General features: G+C 39.9%; 3 protein-coding genes across 3 annotated transcripts; all 3 read left to right on the forward strand.

The window, feature by feature from the left end:
- The first annotated feature begins 574 nt into the window (after positions 1-574).
- Positions 575-2,719, forward strand: LOC146457384 (uncharacterized). Its single transcript, XM_085092143.1, has 2 exons — positions 575-818; positions 2,145-2,719. Exons 1-2 carry the CDS (start codon positions 669-671, stop codon positions 2,655-2,657), a joined length of 663 nt encoding a protein of 220 aa, XP_084948269.1. The 5' UTR covers positions 575-668; the 3' UTR covers positions 2,658-2,719.
- An 8,908-nt stretch (positions 2,720-11,627) lies between these two features.
- Positions 11,628-15,444, forward strand: LOC146457385 (uncharacterized). The gene is made up of 5 exons (XM_085091993.1): positions 11,628-11,733; positions 12,532-12,573; positions 13,405-13,617; positions 14,372-14,470; positions 15,232-15,444. The coding sequence occupies exons 1-5, from the start codon at positions 11,689-11,691 to the stop codon at positions 15,346-15,348; spliced, it is 516 nt and encodes a 171-aa protein (XP_084948119.1). The 5' UTR covers positions 11,628-11,688; the 3' UTR covers positions 15,349-15,444.
- A 3,179-nt stretch (positions 15,445-18,623) lies between these two features.
- Positions 18,624-21,445, forward strand: LOC146457386 (uncharacterized). The gene is made up of 5 exons (XM_085092055.1): positions 18,624-18,718; positions 18,881-18,922; positions 19,514-19,708; positions 20,498-20,599; positions 21,148-21,445. Exons 1-5 carry the CDS (start codon positions 18,674-18,676, stop codon positions 21,310-21,312), a joined length of 549 nt encoding a protein of 182 aa, XP_084948181.1. The 5' UTR covers positions 18,624-18,673; the 3' UTR covers positions 21,313-21,445.
- The last annotated feature ends 609 nt before the right edge of the window (positions 21,446-22,054 follow it).

A 22,054-nucleotide genomic window follows, 5' to 3' on the forward strand; every position in this document is an offset into this window, starting at 1 on the left:
GTATCTCGAAAGAAAATTGGGGGTAACCATGCATTTTTCAGAGATAATTAAGCTTCAATTTAGGAAAAAATCCCATCTATTGCTTCATATTTTGGCGCGTTTTAGAGATATTATTGCTTAATTATATCTGAAAAATGCGTGGCTACCCCCAATTTTCTTTTTGGATTCCAATAGGCCTTGCTAAGATCTGCTTTTCCCGCATAGTCGTAAACCGCACAAAAATACTTCGATATTAGTAGGCACCATCCTTAAGTTTTTTACCTTCATCCAGTGTGGTCAGTTACAACGCCCCATTATACTACCATCCCACCTACTCCGTACGTCTTCTTATATGAATTTTTTTTGGATACAATGTAATTTCATTTTATATAAATATACACACTTTTTTTTAATTTTTTTCCTTTATTTTTGTTTAATTTATTATTATTATTTTTTTTGTATCTTAATTGTTTTTCGTGTTCCGGAATGTTCCGGGATGTTCCGGAATGTTCCATGTTCCGGGTTTTATCGACGGCCAATTTAGATGGACGCTGTTATAAAACAATACTAAATTTGAAACGACATTATATCTAGACTATTCTCAGCGGTCTCACCTCTCACGTATAAAAGGAGATGAGACAAAGTGAACAATGCCATTCTGTCGATCAAGCGAAAGAGCATAGTTCAAAATGGCGGACCCTGCTGTACAAGTCCCGGCACAGGAAAACCTTCCAGCAGCTCAAGCGGCCGCGGTTGTTCAACCACCACCACCGCCTCCGCCTCCACCAAACGCAGAAGAACCTCCTCAAAACGCCGCTGGAGAACAAGTCACTTTGGAGGTTTGTTCAATTTTTGTTTTACTCCAGTATCGTACACGTGTTCTTGCACTTCGTATTCCCGTGGCAGCTTTAAGTCTGTTTTCAGCTCAAGTCATGCCCTGCTTTAAACGTGTAGCTTTGTAGCTCTGCGGGCAATTTTCTCTTTACCCCCCAGTTTATTTTACGCCCTGCTTCTGAACGTGCGACCTTCGTTGCTTTGCGGGCATGTTTACAATTCATGTTGCGCCCTGGCTTGGCGGGCAATTTAAAATTCACTTCGCAATTATGTTGTGCCCTGCTGATAACGTGTACTTGGTTGCTTTGCGGGCAGTTTTAACTCTGTTTACAATTCATGTTCCGCCCTGCTTCAAACGTGTAACTTTTTAGCTTTGCGGGCCGTTTGAAACTGACTTCGTAATTATTGTTGCGCCCTGCTTCAAACGTGTAGCTTTTTAGCTTTGCGGGCAATTTTAAATTGACTTCGTATTTATTGTTACGCCTTGCTTCAAACGTGTAGCTTTTTAGCTTTGCGGGCAATTTGAAATTGACTTCGTAATTATTGTTACGCCCTGCTTCAAACGTGTAGCTTTTTAGCTTTGCGGGCAATTTGAAATTGACTTCGTAATTATTGTTACGCCCTGCTTCAAACGTGTAGTTTTTTAGCTTTGCGGGCAGTTTGAAATTGACTTCGTAATTATTGTTACGCCCTGCTGATAACATGTAGCTTTTAGCTTTGCGGGCAATTTGAAATTGACTTCGTAATTATTGTTACGCCCTGCTGATAATGTGTTTACAATTCATGTTGCGCCCTGCTTCAAAACGAGTAGCTTTTAGCTTTGCGGGCGGCTTTAGATTGACTTTCTAATTAATTTTTTGCCCTGCTTCAACACGTATAGTTTTGTAGTTTTGCGGGCTACTTGAAGTCGACTTACCACTTTCTGAATTTTATTTATATACGCTATTTTTGCCGATTATGTGTACATTCTAATTCTCGGTTAGCTTCAAAAGCTTTTCAATTTTGTTGACCTCAAAACATACTTCAGCAGAGAACTAGTTATTATCTTTGTGCGATCTTTGTCGATTATTCTCACTCTTCATTTTTTAATTGTCTTAATTTGCCATTTCTGAGTGCTTGTTTGCCACATTGTTCTACTTGAATTGTTTATTTTCGTATTGTTCTGTTAATTGTTTTATTTGCACTCCGACTTTGTCGGAACAAAAGATTCCCTGCCGCTTTACCGGGTCTTATCACAATGCTTGTACTCATTTACGAATGTTTTGTATCGCCGCTAAGCGGTATGAAATTACACTTCGCAATACATCTGTCTATTTCATTTTCTCATTCAGGCTTTGCAAGAAAGAATTAAATTTTTGGAAAATGCCCAAGGGACCTCCATTCAGGCTTTAAAGAATCGCATTACCCATTATGGTAGTCGCCGCCTGGAGGACTTCGACAAATACGAGGCCTTGCGCCTCGCGGAGGAGCTCGTCTCCGTAGCGAAGACAACTGGTGATGATAAGGCCGCCAGCTTTGACATCATAGCGGCCACCCTAAGAGAGAAAATACACGTGCCGAAAGAGCAGTTTAAAGCTTACTTTTTGGCTCTTCTCGCGGACAAGGAATTTACAAGAATCTTTGACACAATCTCCAAGGTCGACAAGTCGTTTAGACGTCCCTCGCCTTACTCGCGTCCTCAGGCCAGAGGCAGTCAGAGGTTCTCGTCACACCCTCGAGTGACCTGCTACAGATGTGGTACGCCCGGACACAAGTCTACGCAATGTTTTAAGCGGTCTCCGACGACCCGCTATTTTTCTTCAGGCGGTCCAGGTCACAACCAGCCTCGACCGACATCTCAGTAGCAGAATCTGCCCGATCCTCATTTTGTATGCGTTTTAGTACTATTAAAGTCAAATGAACACTATTGCATCACAATGTTTGTTTATTCATATACATTATACCCACCCCCCCCAGGGTTTTATTAACATATTATTACTTACATATTTTACGACTCGCTACGCTGTTCATAGATGTGGGAACCAATTATCTCTTTTCGATCGCACCCTTCCCCCCTCGGGTGGCATTCTCAAAGGGAAGCTCACTTTCCCTCTCGGATTACCGGGGCTGAGTTTGCCATTCCTTGGGCCCTAATTTATTTCCAAGTTCTTTTTTATTTTCCTTTTAGCTGTCAGACCCTTGCTTTCACGATTGGGAAAAGCATCCCGGTTTCAAGCCTAACACAGTTGGTATGAATAAGTTACAGTGGATAAGCATCGATGGTTCTGTTGTTGATGAGGCCCAAGGGATGGCAAACAATTCCCACATCTCTGATGAGGATATCGCCCTCGTGTTACAGGGAAATTCATTAGCGGATATGTCTCGCCTTGTTTTCCGCGATCCAGATCACTTCCTAGCAGGGGAACTCCATCGCCATGCACCACAATGGAATGCTTTATTAAATGATATGAACGATGAGCGCTTCTCTGAAGTCCGTGATTGGATTACTAACGGTGTAGACGTAACGAAGTTCTTTAGACCGTTTAAGGGTAGTTACAAGGGAAGGAATTACGAGTGTGGTAGTCCACCGCCTTGCGTTTTCCCCAACCACCTGTCGTGCAAACCTTTTGCCTCGTTTATTTCTGATACGCTCCTGGACCGTTTGCGTTCCGGTGCTATTTCTTTGTGGGGCAAAGTCGGAGAATGCACCCCACCCCACCTTATTATGCCCCTCACTGTCGAGCCTAGCAAGCCGCGTCTCTGCAACGACGATAGATTTCTTAATCTGTGGATCGAAGACCGTCCGTTTGCCTTGGATAGCGTCCAACACTTGCCTAAGTATGTCAATAAAGGATTTTACCAAACAGTGTGCGACGACAAGTCAGGATATGACCACATCAAACTTCACCCCAGCAGTCGAACTTACTTTGGCTTCCAGTGGGGAGGTTGGTATTTTGTGAGTGAATGTATTCCTTTTGGCTGGAAATCCTCGGCCTATATATATCATACGACTGGTCTAGTTGCGTCACACAGACTTCGTTCATGGAACATTCCCTCTTCGTTGTACATTGACGACCGCCATAATGGCCAACTGTCATTTCCAGGTGGCATTTTACCAGCCGCCTATCAAGCCCTCGCCTCAAGGGATGAAGTGAATTTTGCTCTGGCCGTCGCGGGTATTTTTCTCACGTGCTACATCTTAATTTCCCTCGGCTACTTTATCGGTCTGGCGAAGTCTCACCTTACCCCGAAAAAACAGGTGCCATACCTTGGTTTCGGTATCGATTCTGAACTACAGGCGTTTACCTTGTTACCCCATAAAAAAGAAAAGCTTCTTCGTCTCATCAAAGAAACGTTGGCTCGCGATAACCTGGACCTACTAACCTTGCAAAGGCTCAGCGGTAAATGCGTGTCCATGAGCTTGGCAGTTCCGGGCGCAAGGCTTTATGTTAATGAAATAATCCTAGCTGTGTCTCGCGCCACGCGTTCTGCTCGACCTGTAAAGATGTCTGCCGCTCTAAAGAATGAAATTGAGCACTGGCTATTCCTTGAGACCTGGGACGGTTTTCTTCCCTGGCGGTCTGAGAAACACACACATGTCAGGCTGTTCTCCGACTCATCTCGCTTCGCTTGGGGAGGTGCACTGAGTCCGGGTGCCATTGAGGCGAACGTTTATGATTACTGGGACGCCTCAACAATACAAGCCGATATCGCCGCTAAGGAGACCTTAGCGCTCAATAATGTCCTTGAATCATTCGCTGATACCATCAAAAACTCGTGGGTCGACGCCTTCGTCGACAGCATGGCTCTAGTCCGTTCATGGAATCGACAGGGCTCTCGTTCTCAATCGCTTTCTAGCGCCTTGAAGAAATTATTCAACACAATGACGAAACTCAACATCGATTTGCACCTTACTTTTGTGCCTAGTTCTCAGAACCAAGCCGACTTCCCCTCGCGACGCCTTAGCCTACAGGATGCCAAATTGTGCCCATCCCTATGGACAGTAGTACAAGAGTGGTATGGCGGCGAAAATGGGCACTCTGTCGATCTAATGGCACGCCCTTCAAACGCCCAATCCGACTTGTCAGGTGCCAAGTTACCTTTCTTCTCTGAAAACCCTCTGCCGGGATCCCTGGGAGTGAACGTGTTCGCGCAATCGCCCGATCTGTACGATCCGTTTGTATTCAAGAACCCATACGCCTTTCCCCCGATCTGCCTAATACCTCATGTTATCAAGTATATGAGAAGCCTGCAATTATCCTACACTATCGTAGTACCAGACGTATGCCCAAGGCATTTTTGGTGGCCCTTGTTAACGTCTACATGTTCTTCCCGATACCTGCTGGCCGTTGCCGGAACCGTTGGAGCGCTCCTCACTCCCTCTAAACACGGGTTTTCAAACAATTGGCCTATCCCATGGGATCTCTGGGTGTTCCGCATCGGATAAGCAAGTAGTAGCTCTTGGTTAGCGCACGAGCCAAACAAAGAACACTTAGCTATCTTTAAATTTGCCAATTCTCCCATTAATTTAGCTCCATCCATTACTTCAGTGAAATCAATGTTGTCAATAAATCATTGTTTTCCAGTATACATCTGTTGACAGTTGTTTTATAGCTTCATTTATACATTTATGTCAAAACAAATCTAAAGGATAAAGAAGGAACTGTTTGTTTTACTTTCATATCCTTTAGGACTTACCTCCAGCCGTTCGAGCGTTTGTACCAGCCGTGTCATGTCCTTCGTGCAGCCACCCCAACGACAAGCTGTTCTTTTTCTGCCAAATGTGCGGCTACAGGAGGAAAACAGTCTCCCCAAGTGTCCCGAGCCCTAAACTCTCAGTTGACCTTCAAGCGATAGATAACCGTTTGGAACTCCTAAATAATGCCTCCCTTCAATCGTCATACTCAAAACAGAAGTGCTCACTTCGTACGGAGTTTGAAACTTTCTTGGCGTCCCTTCCGAATAGTAAAACCATCCTTTCGGCAAGCCCCACTGACATCTCTCGGTTCTTGGTCTGGAAAGACCGACATGGCAAAACCATAGTACATAGTAATGGGTGTCCCGATTCCCACCTTCAAAACGCAGCTAAGTGTAAATGTCCTAAACGCCTGGCATTCAAGACAATCGACTCCTATATTGGAAAACTGCGAGTCATTTTTAAGGAAACCGGGCGCTGTGGAGAGTGGAACTCCCTGCTAGGTCTGGGTAACCCCGCCGCTTCACTCGAAGTGCAAAAATATCTTAAGGCGTCAACTGAGGAACAATTACGAGCCCGCATCACGCCAAAGCAAGCAGTTCCCCTATTTTTGTCCAAATTGTTGCTTCTGGCCCGTTTTTTAAATCGGAAAATTGCGGAGCGCTCGGTTAGTCCTTCTGGTCTGTTTGTATTGACGCGGGACCAAGCGTTTTTCAAAACGTTATTCTTTAGCGGTGATCGTGGTTCAGATCTTGGCATGGTGAAAACAGAAGAGATCCTGCGTTTCCCCCAGGACAATGGGCTGTTGTTCAACCACGTATGGGGAAAAACCCTGAGGGATGGCGTCTCTAACGTCTTCGGGATTCGGAGACACCCTAACCCTGAGTTGTGTCCAGTTAAAGCTATTGAGACATATGTAGCCGTGGCTTCCGAGTTACGCGTTTCTGTGACAAATGGTTACTTGTTTCGACCAACTAATCCCCAAGGTCATATTGTGAACAAACCATTTTCAAGTTCTTGAGCAGAAGCTCGTTTAAAGCTGTATTTGAAAGAAGCTAAGATCGATGAGGGAGAAACGCTACACAGCTTCCGTTCGGGCTCAGGCATAACGTTAGCGTTATCTGGCTCCCAGTTGGCGGACATAATGTCTCATGTAGGATGGAATAACAAAGAAACTGCTCTCTACTACATGAAACTAGCGGAGGTGCTTCGTTTGGATAGTCCCTCTCATTTGCTATCCGCGGACTCTTCCGCGACAGCCGCCCTAACAGAGGACTACATGGAGCTTAACCGTCTAAAAAACTTTATATCCGCTTTTCCGCACGTTTAATTCTTAACCTTGTTACATCTCGTTTAAAACACTTTACGAATTTTTAGGATGGGGCACCTTGAGTTTGGGATTCTGAGAACGGGATTTCCTTATGGCCCAGTGGTTTGGGACTTTAGGACACTCTGTAACTTAGAGACTGTCGGTGCCCAATCTCAACATAGCGTGAGAGAGAGAACGTTGAGAATAAAGTACTATTCTCAGCGGTCTCACCTCTCACGTATAAAAGGAGATGAGACAAAGTGAACAATGCCATTCTGTCGATCAAGCGAAGTGTTGTAGTATAAAATGCAGCACACGGTATCCCTTGCCCTGACGTTCTCTCTTTCACCAGCCATCAAGTTTCGTCCTGCGTTTGATTTTCCCTACCCAAACCCTCCCCTTTCCTCTTCAGAACATTCATCAACAGGACGAGACTGTCGGTGCCCAATCTCAACATAGCGTGAGAGAGAGAACGTTAAGAATAAAGTACTTTTTATATGTATTTGACAAGAATTGTTCTTATTGTCAACTTGAAGTATCTTTTCTTCGAGAAAAGGTAATATATGTTAAGGATCGACTGGTTAATTATTTTCCAACTACCTTTTTCAATGAATCTAAGAACCAATTTGCTGAAATTAGATGTTTTGTCGGACTACAAATTACCAAGTCATTATTCTCGAGGGTGAAGCCGAATTGATTCCTTCTGAAGAAAGATAGTTTTCGATAAACGGTTTCTCCCGATTCAATTACCGTTCAGGAATTAATTTTTGTCAAATAAAACAAATTTTTATCACTAGCATGAAAACGTCATGTTCTACTTGGATAAAAGTGAATCGAACACTGAATAAATACTGATAGCTATTTTGTTTGAATTTTTCCAAAATTTTCAAATCACTTTTCGTCGAGAGGTGTTTGAAACATGCAGAAGCAATGCAGTTTCTAATCTGCACATATTAATTAATTAATTAATTGACACTCAAAATTCTGTTTTTCGAAATCGGAAGATCTATATGTTCACAACGGGACGTTGTAAGTCAAGACAGATAACAAATTTAGCATCGGTAAGAAATTCAAATGATTGGAGAGTCGACTTCTCTGTCAGTTCAGTTAGTGATCACTAATCAGACAAGATTACGATGAGGCCGAATGCATAAGGTAGCTTTTTAAGAAAGATAATTTCTAACCAGCGGCAGAATTGACATGTATTCAGAAGTAGCTAGCAAAATTCCTTGTTATATGAAACATCCACTCAATCGTTTTTGATAATTGTTACCGCTTTGAAAACACGGCCTTTCCACACTATGGGCCCGTTTAAACGGTTTTCATCCGTTTCCCAAGGATAAATTATACTAGTGCCTGTGCACTAGTAGGGTTATTGTTAACAAAATGTGAAACATTATTTTAACGTTGACATCCATACCTCTATATTATTTCGCTATTCAAAAGTGACAATAAGAAATGACGACACTGCCTCTTTAAGAAATTGTCAAATTGTCAAATCTCATACATGCATTGTTTCTTGATCAGCAATGAGATGAAATCAAGTGAACTTTCAACAAACAAAGGAGACAATAAATTCTTACTCATTTTATCCAAAACATAGTTTTTACAATGAACTGAAATGAACTCGGCCCTTCGTTTTTCAAGTTGGTATACATTTGTATCTTAGCCGTCTGTAGCGAAAATCATTAGAATTTATAGTAAAAATCGTCTTAGACAAAATTTGGCCATTAAGGTGGCATTGATGAAAAAGGAAGTTGTTGTTCCTTAGTTGCTCTCTCCAGTTCCTCATTTGAGAGATTTAGAATAGTTTACGGCAAACGGTAAACGGCTAACGACAGAAATGGCCACGTGACCACAAGTGTTATTATCCTTCATTTGGTGCTCGCTGTTTTTAGTTTCCCAGTAAAATTGAGTAGTTTGGTGTTATCCTGAAAGGCCAGAATTGTTTTGCACTATTCTCGTCTATGTACTTATTGTTGATCTCTATCACGCCTTCCTCTGAAGGCCCACTGTTCTCTTTATGACTTTTTTCTGCGTTTTTTATGTCAAGACGCCAACGCTCTGATTAATATTGTCGATATCAGAGCTTGGAACTTGGAAAAAGATTCGACAAAAATTAGGGAATAGGAAATGAAACAAGAAATTAAACTAAATTTTGTTTTTTACTTTTTGAAAAACATTGGGTCGGTCGGGCAATGGGAATTAAAAAGAAATATTTTGCGCGGGGAAGGTTTTAAAAAGACAAAATAAACGCGCTGTATATCTCATTTTCTTTTACCAGCCGTTTCCCTCAAACCTGCAAGTAAAAATGTTTAACCAGTTAAACATCAGTTTACATCAATCACCTTTTTATACTCTGTTTTCATATATTTCACAGCAGTTTTTTTTGTCATCGGTCTTTCACAAAAAAAAACCATCCTCTGTTTGTTTCCTATGTTTGTCCCATCACCCCCAAAAGTTCTAGTTTAGTTCAAGTTTCAAGTTTATTAACGTTTTTTTTTTAAGGTTTTTATTATTGTGCACTATTTCAATGGCTCACAACAAAAGGAAATTACAATATATAAGAAAAGTAATATAAAGATAGCATTAAATTACATAAATGTGAAAAGTAAAATGTGCGCAGTGACCAAAGGAGCTTAGGCTTTCGAGTTGGTCACTGCCAGGTGCAACTAACTGGCGTATAACGTGCAACTAAACAGCAAAAAATTAAAGAATAATAAAAGTGCAAGAATAGAAACATACTACAATTTTTACATAAAAAACAATAGGAATGATAATTAATAGTGAGGGCAATACCTTTTAAATACCCAATATTCATTGGGCATTTAAAAGGTGCAATTTGCACTGCTTGTAGAAGCTATTATATGAGAGCTTTTTTAATTTAGTGGGAATTTTTTCCCAAATTTTTGACCCAGCAAATGCTAAAGTGGCAGCTCCGTAGTTATTCATAATCCTCGGCCGATGAAATTAAGGTTTGATACAAATCTGGTGTTATAGCTATGAACTTCAGAGGCAAGAGTTAGGGTTCCTTTGAAAATGTTAGGAATATTAGTAGTATTGTTAATAATTTTATGTGTGAAAAGGGCCACCTTAAATTTGTAGATGTTATTAAAAAATGTTTAACATAAAATTCAAAGACAACACTAACCGGCGATTTTACCGACGAGAGCTTTATTAACAAGCGTTATTTTACGACTATTTGACAGCTTTGGTTAGTGAATTGATTCCGCTAAAATTTAACAATAGCAGCTGAAGGATTATCAGATTTCTCAGCAAATCAGTGAGCACATTCAGCAAAAATTTTACAACCTAATCATCAGGTGTCAACTCCAAAAACTTCGTCTTCTTTCCACTACATACAAGTTTATTACTTAAGTTAAGTTTAAGTTTATGCAAAAATTCAAAATTTAGCAAAACAGAGAGACTGGTCCGCAGTTAGCGAGAGCTAATCTAGGAGGGCCAGACTTACAACTGTTGTTGCGATGAAGCAAATTTCAGTAAAATTTTCTATCGTGTGTCAACATTCTCCCTAAAACCTCGAATAAGACCTTTTTCTGTTGCATGTGCGCCCAGATAGGGAAACAAGGACAAAAATACAGTACAACACGTCGTTTATGTTCAATATTAAATTGTCCACCATTCTCTCCCTCCCCTCCCCCCTCGGACATAAGGTTCAATCCCGTGCGAAAGACGCGTTCGGTCCATATGTCTCTGTTTGCACTGGAACGCTAGTCCAGCCGAAATTGAAGTTAATACCGACTCAAAGCCAGGTAAACTTAATCAGGATATGACTTTTGCTGTTTTCGATTTCATGCGAAAAACACACAAAGGATAATTCGATGCATGTATATATGATCCTTTTGTCTATCAATCATGTAACATTGAGGTGTAGCAAATATAAGCAAACATCAAATGAAGAACACTTCATTTTCAATATTCCCAGGTCGATGCAAAAATGTCTGTAATTCTCGTTTTCATGTGAAAACAAAGCCAATTGCGCTCTTGTTTTGTAGATTAGTAGGCTGGGCAAACCTTTAAGCAAACAGAGTTTTAATCAAAAATGGATATTTTATCTTTTTGAGGTTCTGTGTTTAGGGGAAGGGATAACAAGCAAAATAATTTAAGGATACGGAGTTGCACCAGAAATGATCTTGGGAATTAGGAATAACAAAATTTATCAATTTAGTTCTAAGGCTTAGGGGGCGATTTTTGAGCGTTTTTATTTTGTGTACGAACAAGGCAATCTGGCATCTGAATTCGTTATGTTTTCTTTCATTTCTTTTGCTGAAGTTGACTCGTTTTACAATTAACAATTCACGCGCGTTAGATATTAGATTATAGATAGCCAACGAGGCTATCAAGATCTTGCCGATTTCGCTTTACAAGAACAATTAGAAAACAATTTAATGGTCGCCATTTCTCGGGCATGGTTCATATACCATGGCCGCTAAACCAATCATATCCCTAGAATTGCATTATGCAGTGCTCCCCTTTTTGGCAATAAGGAATATAACCTGTATGGTAGTGTAATAATGGATTTAAAAAAGCAGTGCGTTAAGGCATAAGGGTAACTGTTCGGTTCTTCACATTATAAGGATACTGAATAAGGGATAGTTCAATCTCTTCAAGCAGAGTTACTGAAGCTGATTACACAATTCACTGTCGTTGCAATTCACGATATCATGCGAAAACCGAGATAATTAATCGACAATTTCACAAACTTTTTAATAAAGTGCGGCAACAGTTGAACAAAGATTATCTGAAAAGTGCCGGACTGAACATATTAAATTATAATTTTAGTGCAGACAATATAAAGGCTGGTAGATGCAGTTGAGTCATCACTCTTCTTACAACGTTGTAAACCGTTTCATTGCATCAAGTTGAAGCCATGAAGATCTTCATAATCTTAAGTGTCTGCCTTACTCTTGCTTTGGTGAGTCATTAGGAGGATGATTAATTTTATAATCCCTTTATTTTAATTATCCTTTGATCTTTTACTGATGTTTTTGACTTCTCAATTTAATTGGTGAGATGAAAAATTCTAACGTAAGCTTCATTGAACACAATTTGCGTAAATCATTGATCTTTGAGTAGGTTGCAATTTGTTTTCCAAAAGAGATCAAGATGAAAGTTGCTATCAGTGACTGGCTTTCATCAGTTCCAGGGGCAAACGTTTTTTAAAGCTTGATCGAGTTGAGTCGAGAATATTAACATGCATTATGATTTTGAGATTGAGTTTTGAGTCAAATTCAAATTAAATGCTATCAACATACGTTTTTCGGTTGTCCCGATCTACTGTATTGTAAAACTGGCTAATCTTTTGAGTCTGAAAATAAATTATAATAAAAATGAAAAAATTGCCAAACTAGAACACAACTTACGCAGACCATTGATCTTTTGAGTACTTTACAATAAATTTGCCAACCAGATTAAATTATGGAGTGAATTTAACTATCATTTTAAATTTTAGCCTATCAGAATAAAATTTCACAAGGAACGGAAACTTAATTCCATAATTAAACAAAGTTCATGCTGGAGAGGCCTAGAAACAAAACAAGAAACACTCTTCTGTTGACCGCGAACTATTAGGCCTGCAAAAACAAAACAAGAAAAAAATATTGGCGACTTGAGCTACTTACGAACTAGTATTAACATTTTTGATTCTCAATAGGAATAAAGCTCTTCCCGTATAATTCTGCATAACGATTTCATTGTAAATTCTTCCCTACAGGGATGCTCAGATCTTCCCAAGCTTGCAGCTTGCAACAGACCGGTAAGTTGATGTAATTAATGGCCGCTCTGTGTCTCAATTCTTAATGCATCTGCCCGTTTTTTTTTGAAAGGGAACTATTGATTCCTACTTTTTAATATTACAGCATACCTCCAGGGCCCAGCTGTTTAAAGCCCGATTAAGCTAATCCTGGGTTAATGTGAACTTTGATTCGAGTTTAATTGCTAATCAATAAGCATTGTTCCAAAAGACAATTTGCTCTTCGTGTTTGACTTAAACTTTTCTTCACCTTAAGTTTAAAATCAGCATTGAAAAAAATTTGTAACGAGCGACAACAAAACCTCGGTTAATTTTCAATCGAGGATTAACGTTAATCGGCTTTCGAACAACCGGGCCCTGATATCCTAAAATTCCTTTTCAGTATGCCGGCAGAGAGCAATCACCTCGAAACTTTTGCATCGTGGAGAATATTCAGCGATCAGTCTTGCCCCTTTGCTGTTTACTTGTTTTGTCAATCGTCTATGCATGTCGAAGTACCCTTGAAACCTAAATCCTAAAGTTCGAGCAAAAATTCTAAAGCAATTCTTCCCTTTTGTGGTTATTAAGCCGAACAGAGTGGCCTATCTTTTGACTTTGCCCATAAGCTAAAAGTTTGAACGTTCAAATCAAGTTTTGATTAAACAGTTCCTCAGTTTCTGTAATACGGTTTGATTTTTTTCTCTTTCTTTTGTTTCGTTTTTTAACTTTGTGCCCTTATCAGAAAGCCACACTGTGACAATAAACTTGCACCCTCATCGATACTGATTTCAGTTCACTCCGCCATCATTCATGGAAGGCAAAGTGTTTATTCGTCATTATGTTTCATATTGACAGGAAGGAGACTGCACTTGCCAAGCAGGACTTACCTGCAAACTGACCAAACAGATAGAGAAAATGGGAGAAATCATTCCCATCAAGCAATGCGTGGAGGAAGGCATGGATATTGACATTGAAACAGTCGACATGGAGGACGAACCCGAAGACGAACCCGATGATGAACTCGAAAATTCTCCCAGGCACAAACGCTGGTTCACCAACTGGTTCAAAGTAAGGAGAATTTATTAGCCTATCCACTGACTGACTGACTTACTGCTCGGTACCAAGTGATTATTATTGGATTTTCTCTTGTGATTAGGGGTGTGGTTAGGACAGCGCTGAGTATTTCGTAAACAACCCTCTACTCCAATCTTAAGCCTCCAGCTCAGTCAACCTCTTAGTTCTATTATGGTTTGTAGTATTAGTGATATCATAGTTTGATTTGTTGTTTCCTTTTTAATCGTGATTTCATTTAAGAATTTACAACTGTTGTCAGTATCGCATGCCTCACGAGGCACAATTACTTAAGAGCCGTAAGCTAGCTCTGTTGTGTGACCCCAACATAAACTTGTTCCTAGATTCTCTCCTGTTCACGAGGAGAGACCGTGGGAACAAAGTCTCCTTTCATTTGCTTTGCTCTCGGCGAATTGGTCATAAAACTCGCGCCACTTTCTCCGTCACATAACTAGAAATAAAACCAAAACGAATGGTGACTAGCTCGCACGTGCTTTCCGTTTTCCCGTGCTCACATGAGCATGCCATTTACATGCACTTGCTTCGAGAGGTGATTGGTTCATTTGTGCTGTCTGTCAGCCTCGTTCTGAGGGCTTTCCCGTTCCTTCCGATGTACAAGGGGAAAGCTATGGGAACTAGTTTGGTTGTCTGCGTTTTGATTGGTTAGAGCATTAAACAGAAAACCACTGTACGTGCACGGCTTATTTCTCATTACTTGTTCTTTGTTTTTCTTTGATTTTTATTGTTTTAGAGATGCAAAAATGAAACCGACTGCGGAAAGAATAACTGCTGTGCTTTCAACAAACGCTGTGCTCCAAAGCTCTTTAAATACGTGACATGCAGCTTGACGGTAAGAAACAATTCCAGTTTAGGCAAATTTTTCAACAGGACTACGTTGAAGGGATTCTTACATTTTGGAATTAAGCCTGTACTAAAATTAAACATCTCATGAGTCCCTCTTATCTAAAAGGGAATGTTGCCTAAGGATCAAGACATTTCTTCGTTTCATCGTTTCCATGACCAGGGTGCTTGATCAAGTTGTGATAGTTTAAAGAGAAATCCTGCTAGGAGCACTTGGATTCCCTTTTTCCGAGTATGCCTGTGTCATTCACTGAATAATACATCATTCTCATTTATTCACCGAACTTAAAATTTCCATCATATTTCTTCCATTACGCATATGCCACACATTAACATTCCAATCCTAGCAGTATGCAGGATGTTTGTCCCATGAACCTAGTTTAATGGCCTTTGCTCCTACGAGTCTCCTGTAGCTCAGTGGTAGAGCATCCGAACTAGTAACCGGAAGGTCTTAGGTTCGACTCCTGATAGGAGCACTCGGATTCCCTTTTTCCGAGTATGTCTGTCCCATTCACTGAATAATACATCATTCTCTGTTTCTAAATTATTCCCCATTTCCATCTTGGCCAGGCATAGCCAAAGCCATAATCCACCCTTTCATGTTACAGCTACGAATCGAATTTTAGTCTGAATACGAGACGACAGCCAGAATTTGGCATATCAGAGAAATCGAGCCTGAAGATTTAAACAACGTGGAAAATTCTTTTTTAATTTTGGTGCACCGAAGTTTACATGTTGTTTCTGTCATAGAGCTTGCACAAGTGTGGCTGCCGCGATGGACTGGTGTGCAAGAAGACCGCTGAGATTACTATTCCGATAGTGGGCACCAAGCTTTCCGTCAGGCAGTGCATGCCAGAGGATGAGTAACGCAAATGCAGCTTAGTTATTTCATAACAAGCCTTGTTTACTGCTGAAAGTAACTTCTGAGTTAGAATGAGGTCAAATAAAAAGTGTATTAAGAAAGTTCATGAGTAAATGGTTTATTCAGTGAGAGTACAGGAGTGTTATGACCCCTTTTGAATCACTCACAAGGCGAACAAAAACAATGATATTAAATAAAACTAAAGCTATGTGGTATACCAATAAGAGACAAGGAGTCCATCGCTCATGTTCTATGCACTATTTGATGCTATCGTAAATTCATCATTGGTCATGATTGACCCTCAGTAAATTTCCCTTGAAAGGCTCATGTTTAAAAGCTTACGTCTAAAAGGATGTATTTTGTGGTCTAGCTCCTTGAAAACCAGCCACAGTTCAAATGGACAGAATTAGTCCAAATGTATGGATCGAAAGATGCCTTTTTGGGGTAACATCAGGCCGACAGGAATGGATATGTATGGAGATTAATTATTTTAGACCTTTGATGTGTAGAACTTGAGAAGACCGTTTTAGTCGTCGCAATAATTCATAAGAGAAACAAAAAACGAAAACAAAATATGCTCCATATGGCACTCTACCAGGAGTGAAAGGGTCTGTGCGAAGATAGCTGGAGCGTCTCCTCTCTAGGACTTGTGTTGGCCTGTAGTAGGAAATGGGGGAAGGGCCAGGGGAGGGGAGGGGAGGGGAGGGAAGGGAAGGGAAGGGAGGGGAGGGAGGATGTACAATGCTGAAGCACGCTGATGTATAAACCTGGCCGCAGTTGTTCAAAGAGCGGACGATATCTTTATCCAGCGGATAAAAGGTATTGGTTGGAGTACATTTTATCCGCTGGGAGAGGGAAAACGTTATCCTAAATTTAGAAGAGGGCAGTACAGACGTTCAGATCACTAAAATTTCATAATGCGGTTAGTTTACTGAGTTCATGTTTGAGAAATATTTTAGAGAAACCTGACTTCCAGATTAATACGAATTGAAAGGAAATTATGTTTTTTAATTTTGACTGATGAGGCAGCTGATCTAACTTGGAAATTCGCCTAACACAAGGCTATACTGCTTTTAACATGACGGTGCTGTTTTGCAATATACAGGTTTCATTCGAAATGCAAACAGTAATAAAAGGACAATTTATTTATCGTATTTTCTTTTAACATTCGTTTGTAATAAAGGATTTCATAAATACCACTGAAGCCGGCTAAGTTTGTAGATCCCATAAAGACATTATAAAGCATTTTAGTGGTAGTTACAAAAGGATCGCTTTCAAATCTAATTGTATAAATGTTATATTGTTCTTTCTGTACAGCCGGAAACGCCTGTTTGGATAAGCAAGCAGCTATATTCAGCAGAAAATGTTTTCCAAGTAATATTTGGATAAATTGAATTTGTTTACTAGCGGTATTACATCGATTTAAGTAAACGTGATTTGTTAAACTGCAGCCACTATAGGAAATCTCGAGAGAGATATTATTTTAAATATGTCAGTTCATGTTATTTAATATCTTTAAAATAAATTTTCTTCTTCTGCAGCTGAAACAATTTGAAACAGGCTTGAAACATTATGGCGGCTCTGGTCAAAAGACGAGCGTAAAATTATAATTTTCCTCGAAAACATTCTGCTGTCAGTAAGAACAAAGGATTGAAGCATTTACACATGTACAGCTGAGAAATACTTTTTTTCTAATTTTTTTCTTAAATTTATTTTATTTACAAAGACATATACATATTTACAAGGTTTCAATACAGTCACCCACACATACTTGAATGAAATTTCCACACGGTGGACGTCAATAATGTTGACCACTACCGAGACATTTTCACTTTCAAATTATTATTTATAAACTTAACTGGAAAAGGTGTGTGACAAGAACATCATTAAATCATTAAATGTTATCAGCACAAACTACTGGTTACATCCAGATTCTTTTTTATGTGCTACAGTAAAATTCCAATCGAGACCACTACAGGCTTTCAAAAAGCAACACTTTAGTTCAGTGTATATCTGTTTGGATGACCTTCATCCGACTTCAGAAATTCGGATTTTAATAGTGGTAAAAAACTAGGAATTTTCTTCCAGAAAAAGATCACCTCAAAATTTTGTAACACCGAAAAACTAATTCCTTTCTTTTTCCAAGGGGAAAATATGTCTTTTAAAATGCAAAAAAGGACAGCTAGTATTTTCGTATAACTAACAATAACTAGTAAATTCCAGGAATAGGTGGCTTGCATTGCCGCCATGTTGGTGGACAAAACAAAAGAAAATTTCACAAAGTTTGCATAAAAATGGAAGTGAACTCCCAGAGGAGAAAAATCTTATTGTTCCTGTCCACCAACATTGGGCGCCATGACGTCACATGAAAACCTTCAATAGAATTCCATTTCCTGAAATGTTCTAAAGAGTCCGAACAGATGCGTCTCTATTATCTTACACAAATATGTCTTTATAAAGGCAGAAAACTTTATGGGAACACAACAGACAACATTTTCAGTATTTTGCTTAAAAGTTCTTGAATTGTGCCCCTGACTACAATCTACAGAAAGTTTAACAAGCCGGTATATATACATGGTCAGTAGCAAGACCTATAAAAACGCGTGAAGTGGCGCTTCGATTCTGCGACGATGTGTCATTTGTCACACCCTTTTTCGTAAACGTACATTTACCCCTGACTTTGAATAAAGGAATTTCTCTTTGAAGAACTTACAAATACCACAGATCCCACTAATGTTAAACGCCACTTGCAAAAACCATTTTTATATACATGTGGAGCATAGCGCTGGCCCAGGTTGTTGAAAGAGCAGTTGACTCAATCCAGTGGATAAATTGCCATTCAGAGGATAAAATGTACTCCAACCAATACATTTTAGCCGCTGGATAGCGATTTATCCACTATGTAATGTTTAAAACACAAGAAGCAGTGTTTTATAGGGATTTAAAACCACGAGGCGCAGCCGAGTGGTTTTAGACCCCATAAAACACGTGCTGTGAGTTTTTTTGAAAGATGTATAAAGTGGTTTGTTCTTTGGACAACCGGGGCCTGATCTATAACATTTGCAAGCAACTCAGCATTTATTTAATTTTTCTTTAGTTTGCGGCGCAAACAGTTGAATAAACTTCATTTTGCAGAGACACAAAACTGTTTGAACGTTCTGCCTGAAGACGGCGAAACGTTATTAAATTTACAATCCCGGTCACAGAAAACAATTTGACAATTGAGATATTTGCCACGAACCTTGACAAACACAGCTTTATAGAACACGATATATAAATTTCATCGTTACCGCAAGGTCATTACGAATCATTTCATCGTGTCAAGAGGCCATGAAGTTCTTTATCTTCCTAAGTCTTTCCATCACTCTTGCTTTGGTGAGTTTGCGAATTATACTTGTTTTAGACAGATTTTTATCAGGAACTATTGTAGAGATCGCTCTTTCCAGTTACTTCTAAGTCGCCCATTTTTTGTGTGTGTGTCATAGAATCGAGATTTTAATGATTCACTTTCACTGCAACTGCCTTTTTTACTTATAGGGATGCTCAAATCTTCCCGAGCTTGGTATTTGCGAAAGTCCAGTAAGTCTATGAACTGAGTCTTTATCGACATCAAACCTTACAAAAACCTGCATTGTACATAAATATCAGAACAGGACAGGACAGGACAGGATAGGATAGGATAGGATAGGATAGGATAGGATAGGATAGGATAGGATAGGATAGGATAGGATAGGATAGGATAGGATAGGATAGGATGGGATCGGATAGGATAGGATAGGATAGGATAGGATAGGATAGGATGCAAGGAAAAAATGCTTCACATGAATGCTGTTCCTAAGAATACAATTACTGGAAGAGGCTGCGCGCATGAATATAGCTGATGACAAATGTTAATTTTAAGCGATTCTGTCTGCCGCAAATCGTGCAAATCTGAGGGCAAGTTCTACCAAGCTACCGCAGCACTATAGCTAAAGCTGATATATACTGAATGATATCAAATTTCACAAAGAAACAACAAAAAGTAAATGTACTAGAAAAGCCAAACAGGTCAGACTCGGCTCGGCTCTATTTCAGAGGTTCATTAGTCAATGCTAATTCAGTAACTGTTGTCCAAAGGCTTCATAGCACCTAACGTTGCTACTTGCCATTTGATTTTTTATTTTCATACAGGACGTTGGGCATGACTGCAGCTGCCAAGCTGGACTGGCCTGCAGGCTGACGAAAACGTATGTCATACGAGGAGAGACCTACCCCATCAGACAGTGCTTGAAGAAAGACAAGGTGATTGAGGTGGAGACAGTGAACATGGACGCAGAAAAAGAGAGTGCCATGGACAGGATGAAACGCTTTATACCTGGTTTACGAGTAAGGAAGTACCTTAATTTGTATGGTAACACACTATAGTTCATCCACAGAAAGTTAAAACCAGGTTTGCTTGTAAAGCATAATAAACAGCACCACCAGGAAGTACTGCTCAGTAGCTTTTATTTGAATGGCCACACTTCAGGAGTTCATCCACAGACTTTAAGGTAGAATAGTGCCTTGTTCGGCACTATAAAAAGCCTGACAGAAAAGTATTGCTTAAAAGTTTCTGTACATCAGTTCAACGTTCATAGAACTCCCTCGTACAGTCCTATAAGTATCCTCACAGGAAAGTCTCTTGCTCATTTATAACTTTTTTATTGGAATTCTTTTTACACATAAATGAGATCCTTTCGTGCAGTCCGCCTTTAGAAAAGTCAGTGATCCGGTCCGGCCTTGGCTATCAACAGTGCAAATTAAACGCTGTACTCGGAGTATGACCAAGAGCGATGTAATTAGACTTGTTAACTGAACGAATAACGAGGTGTTTTGCAAAACTAGCAATCGAGGGGACAACACAGGGGCTTTCAAAGATGAGTGTCTGAAGTAATTTCTCGTTTGCTTTGGTTTTGCTTTTACGACGCTCTGTAATTGGTTAGCAAACACGCGCCAATTTTTCAACCAGTGAGAAACAAGACCAAAACCAATCGTGCCTCGCTCGCACGTGTTAACCCGCACTTCGTGCTGGTAACACGTATTTGCTTCGCATTCTGATTGGATGATTAAGCTGTTTGGCCAGAGTTTCGGTTTTACAACATTCCATTGAAAACCTCTCCATTTTAACCTTTAAAGGGGTGCCGCTCCGAAGCTGACTGTGGCGGGAATTCTTGCTGCGTACGTTTTATTAACAAGTGTCTTCCAAAGCTCCCGGAATTAGCCGAGTGTGGCACAGGGGTGAGTAACAGCCTCGGAGTAGTGCTATAACTGTCTTAGTGCAATGTTTCAAAAGGCCATGGTCAAATTAACACTATTGGTGTATTGTTAATAGCACCCTAAGGCGATTGTTAGTAACGTTCCGCCTTTGGGAAATGTTAGTAACAGCTAGCGGCTGGTGTACATGTGTTAAAAGCGTTGGTGTTACGTTACAAAAGGCCTTTTTGCAATGTAAGGTAACAGCGTTGAAGTAATATTAGCAGGTAACAAGTTGGTGTAATGTTAAAGAACAGCCTTGGTGCAATGTTGCTGACATGCTGTATGCTTCAGTAGCAGGCTTGGGGTAATGTTAGCTAGAAGCAACCTTAGGGTGATGTTAAGAACTGGCACAACGTTAGTAAAAACATTGGTGTAATGTTAGTAACAGCCTTAGTGTAATGTCAGTAAAAACCACTTGTAATTTTAATAACAGTTTTTGTTCTTAGGAGTAATGGCTAAGGAGCAATGTTACCAACAGATGAGTGTTGATTGTTATTTCTTATTCTTCTTGTTTTTGTGTGTTTGTATAGATCATTCATGGGTGTGGTTGCCAGGATGGTTTGGATTGCAAACCGAATGGCTTCATCACTGTTCCTATCATAGGAATCAAGATTCCCCTTCTGCAGTGTGTTTCGGGACTTGGAGGGGGAGGAGGAGGAGGTGAAGGCGGTCTCCCACCCCCCGGGGGAATGTGACCTGAATGCGCCCATCGACGAAAACAGCTAAATACGAATTACAGTCAGTGTAGTTTGACAACAGTTAGAAAAAGTAATTGAAAGACTGTAACAAGAAAAGGGCGAAATAAAATCTCATGATATTTTAAAATTCAAATAAGTTGTTAATTTTTTGTTTTTTTTTATCAGTAAAGCACAACTAGATTTCACCTAAGCTGATTAACAAATCGAGTGTGGTTTGGCGTTGTCTGTACTCTTATCGACAACGATATTCGTCATCACAGTGGTCAAAATGTTGTGGACTCACGAGGCGCAGCTGAGTGAGTCCACAACAAATTTTGATCACTGTGATGACGAATATCGTTGTCGATAAGAGTGCAGACAACGCTAAACCACATTCGATTTGTTTTTTACCACAATATCAACATCAAAGAAAATTTTTACAATAACTGTCAAAATTTCCGCGCGCTGATTGACGCGAGCAGCGTTGTCTAGACTCTTATCGACAACGGAAAATAAGCCAGTCAGATTGCGAGATTAGAAACAGTTGTGGTAAAAAATATAATAATGGAAATTAGAGGGGATGTACGGCCACTCAAAATAACCAATGCTTCTTACTGGGTTATATATAGCCCAACGAGTAATTTCCGCGCGTTCTCACTTGAAGAATCATGTCACGTGTTACAAATCGAACAGTTGTTGTTAGAAGATAACAGTCCTCCGATTTAATTTGCTATCCGTTTCCATTTTTTTTTTTAATGAA

The sequence above is a fragment of the Pavona decussata genome, unplaced genomic scaffold, assembly GCF_977016875.1.
Source record: "Pavona decussata unplaced genomic scaffold, jaPavDecu1.1 SCAFFOLD_244, whole genome shotgun sequence".
NCBI classification, from domain to species: Eukaryota; Metazoa; Cnidaria; class Anthozoa; order Scleractinia; family Agariciidae; genus Pavona; species Pavona decussata.

Bases quoted from the DNA above. Each gene is read 5' to 3' on its own strand.
- LOC146457385 (XM_085091993.1), top strand. From the start codon at position 11,689: ATGAAGATCTTCATAATCTTAAGTGTCTGCCTTACTCTTGCTTTG. The intron at 11,734-12,531 runs GTGAGTCATTAG...TCTTCCCTACAG, and splicing joins TCTGCCTTACTCTTGCTTTG to GGATGCTCAGATCTTCCCAA. The intron at 13,618-14,371 runs GTAAGGAGAATT...TTATTGTTTTAG, and splicing joins GGTTCACCAACTGGTTCAAA to AGATGCAAAAATGAAACCGA.
- LOC146457386 (XM_085092055.1), top strand. From the start codon at position 18,674: ATGAAGTTCTTTATCTTCCTAAGTCTTTCCATCACTCTTGCTTTG. The intron at 18,719-18,880 runs GTGAGTTTGCGA...TTTTACTTATAG, and splicing joins TTTCCATCACTCTTGCTTTG to GGATGCTCAAATCTTCCCGA. The intron at 18,923-19,513 runs GTAAGTCTATGA...ATTTTCATACAG, and splicing joins TTGGTATTTGCGAAAGTCCA to GACGTTGGGCATGACTGCAG.
- LOC146457384 (XM_085092143.1), top strand. From the start codon at position 669: ATGGCGGACCCTGCTGTACAAGTCCCGGCACAGGAAAACCTTCCAGCA. The intron at 819-2,144 runs GTTTGTTCAATT...TTTCTCATTCAG, and splicing joins GAGAACAAGTCACTTTGGAG to GCTTTGCAAGAAAGAATTAA.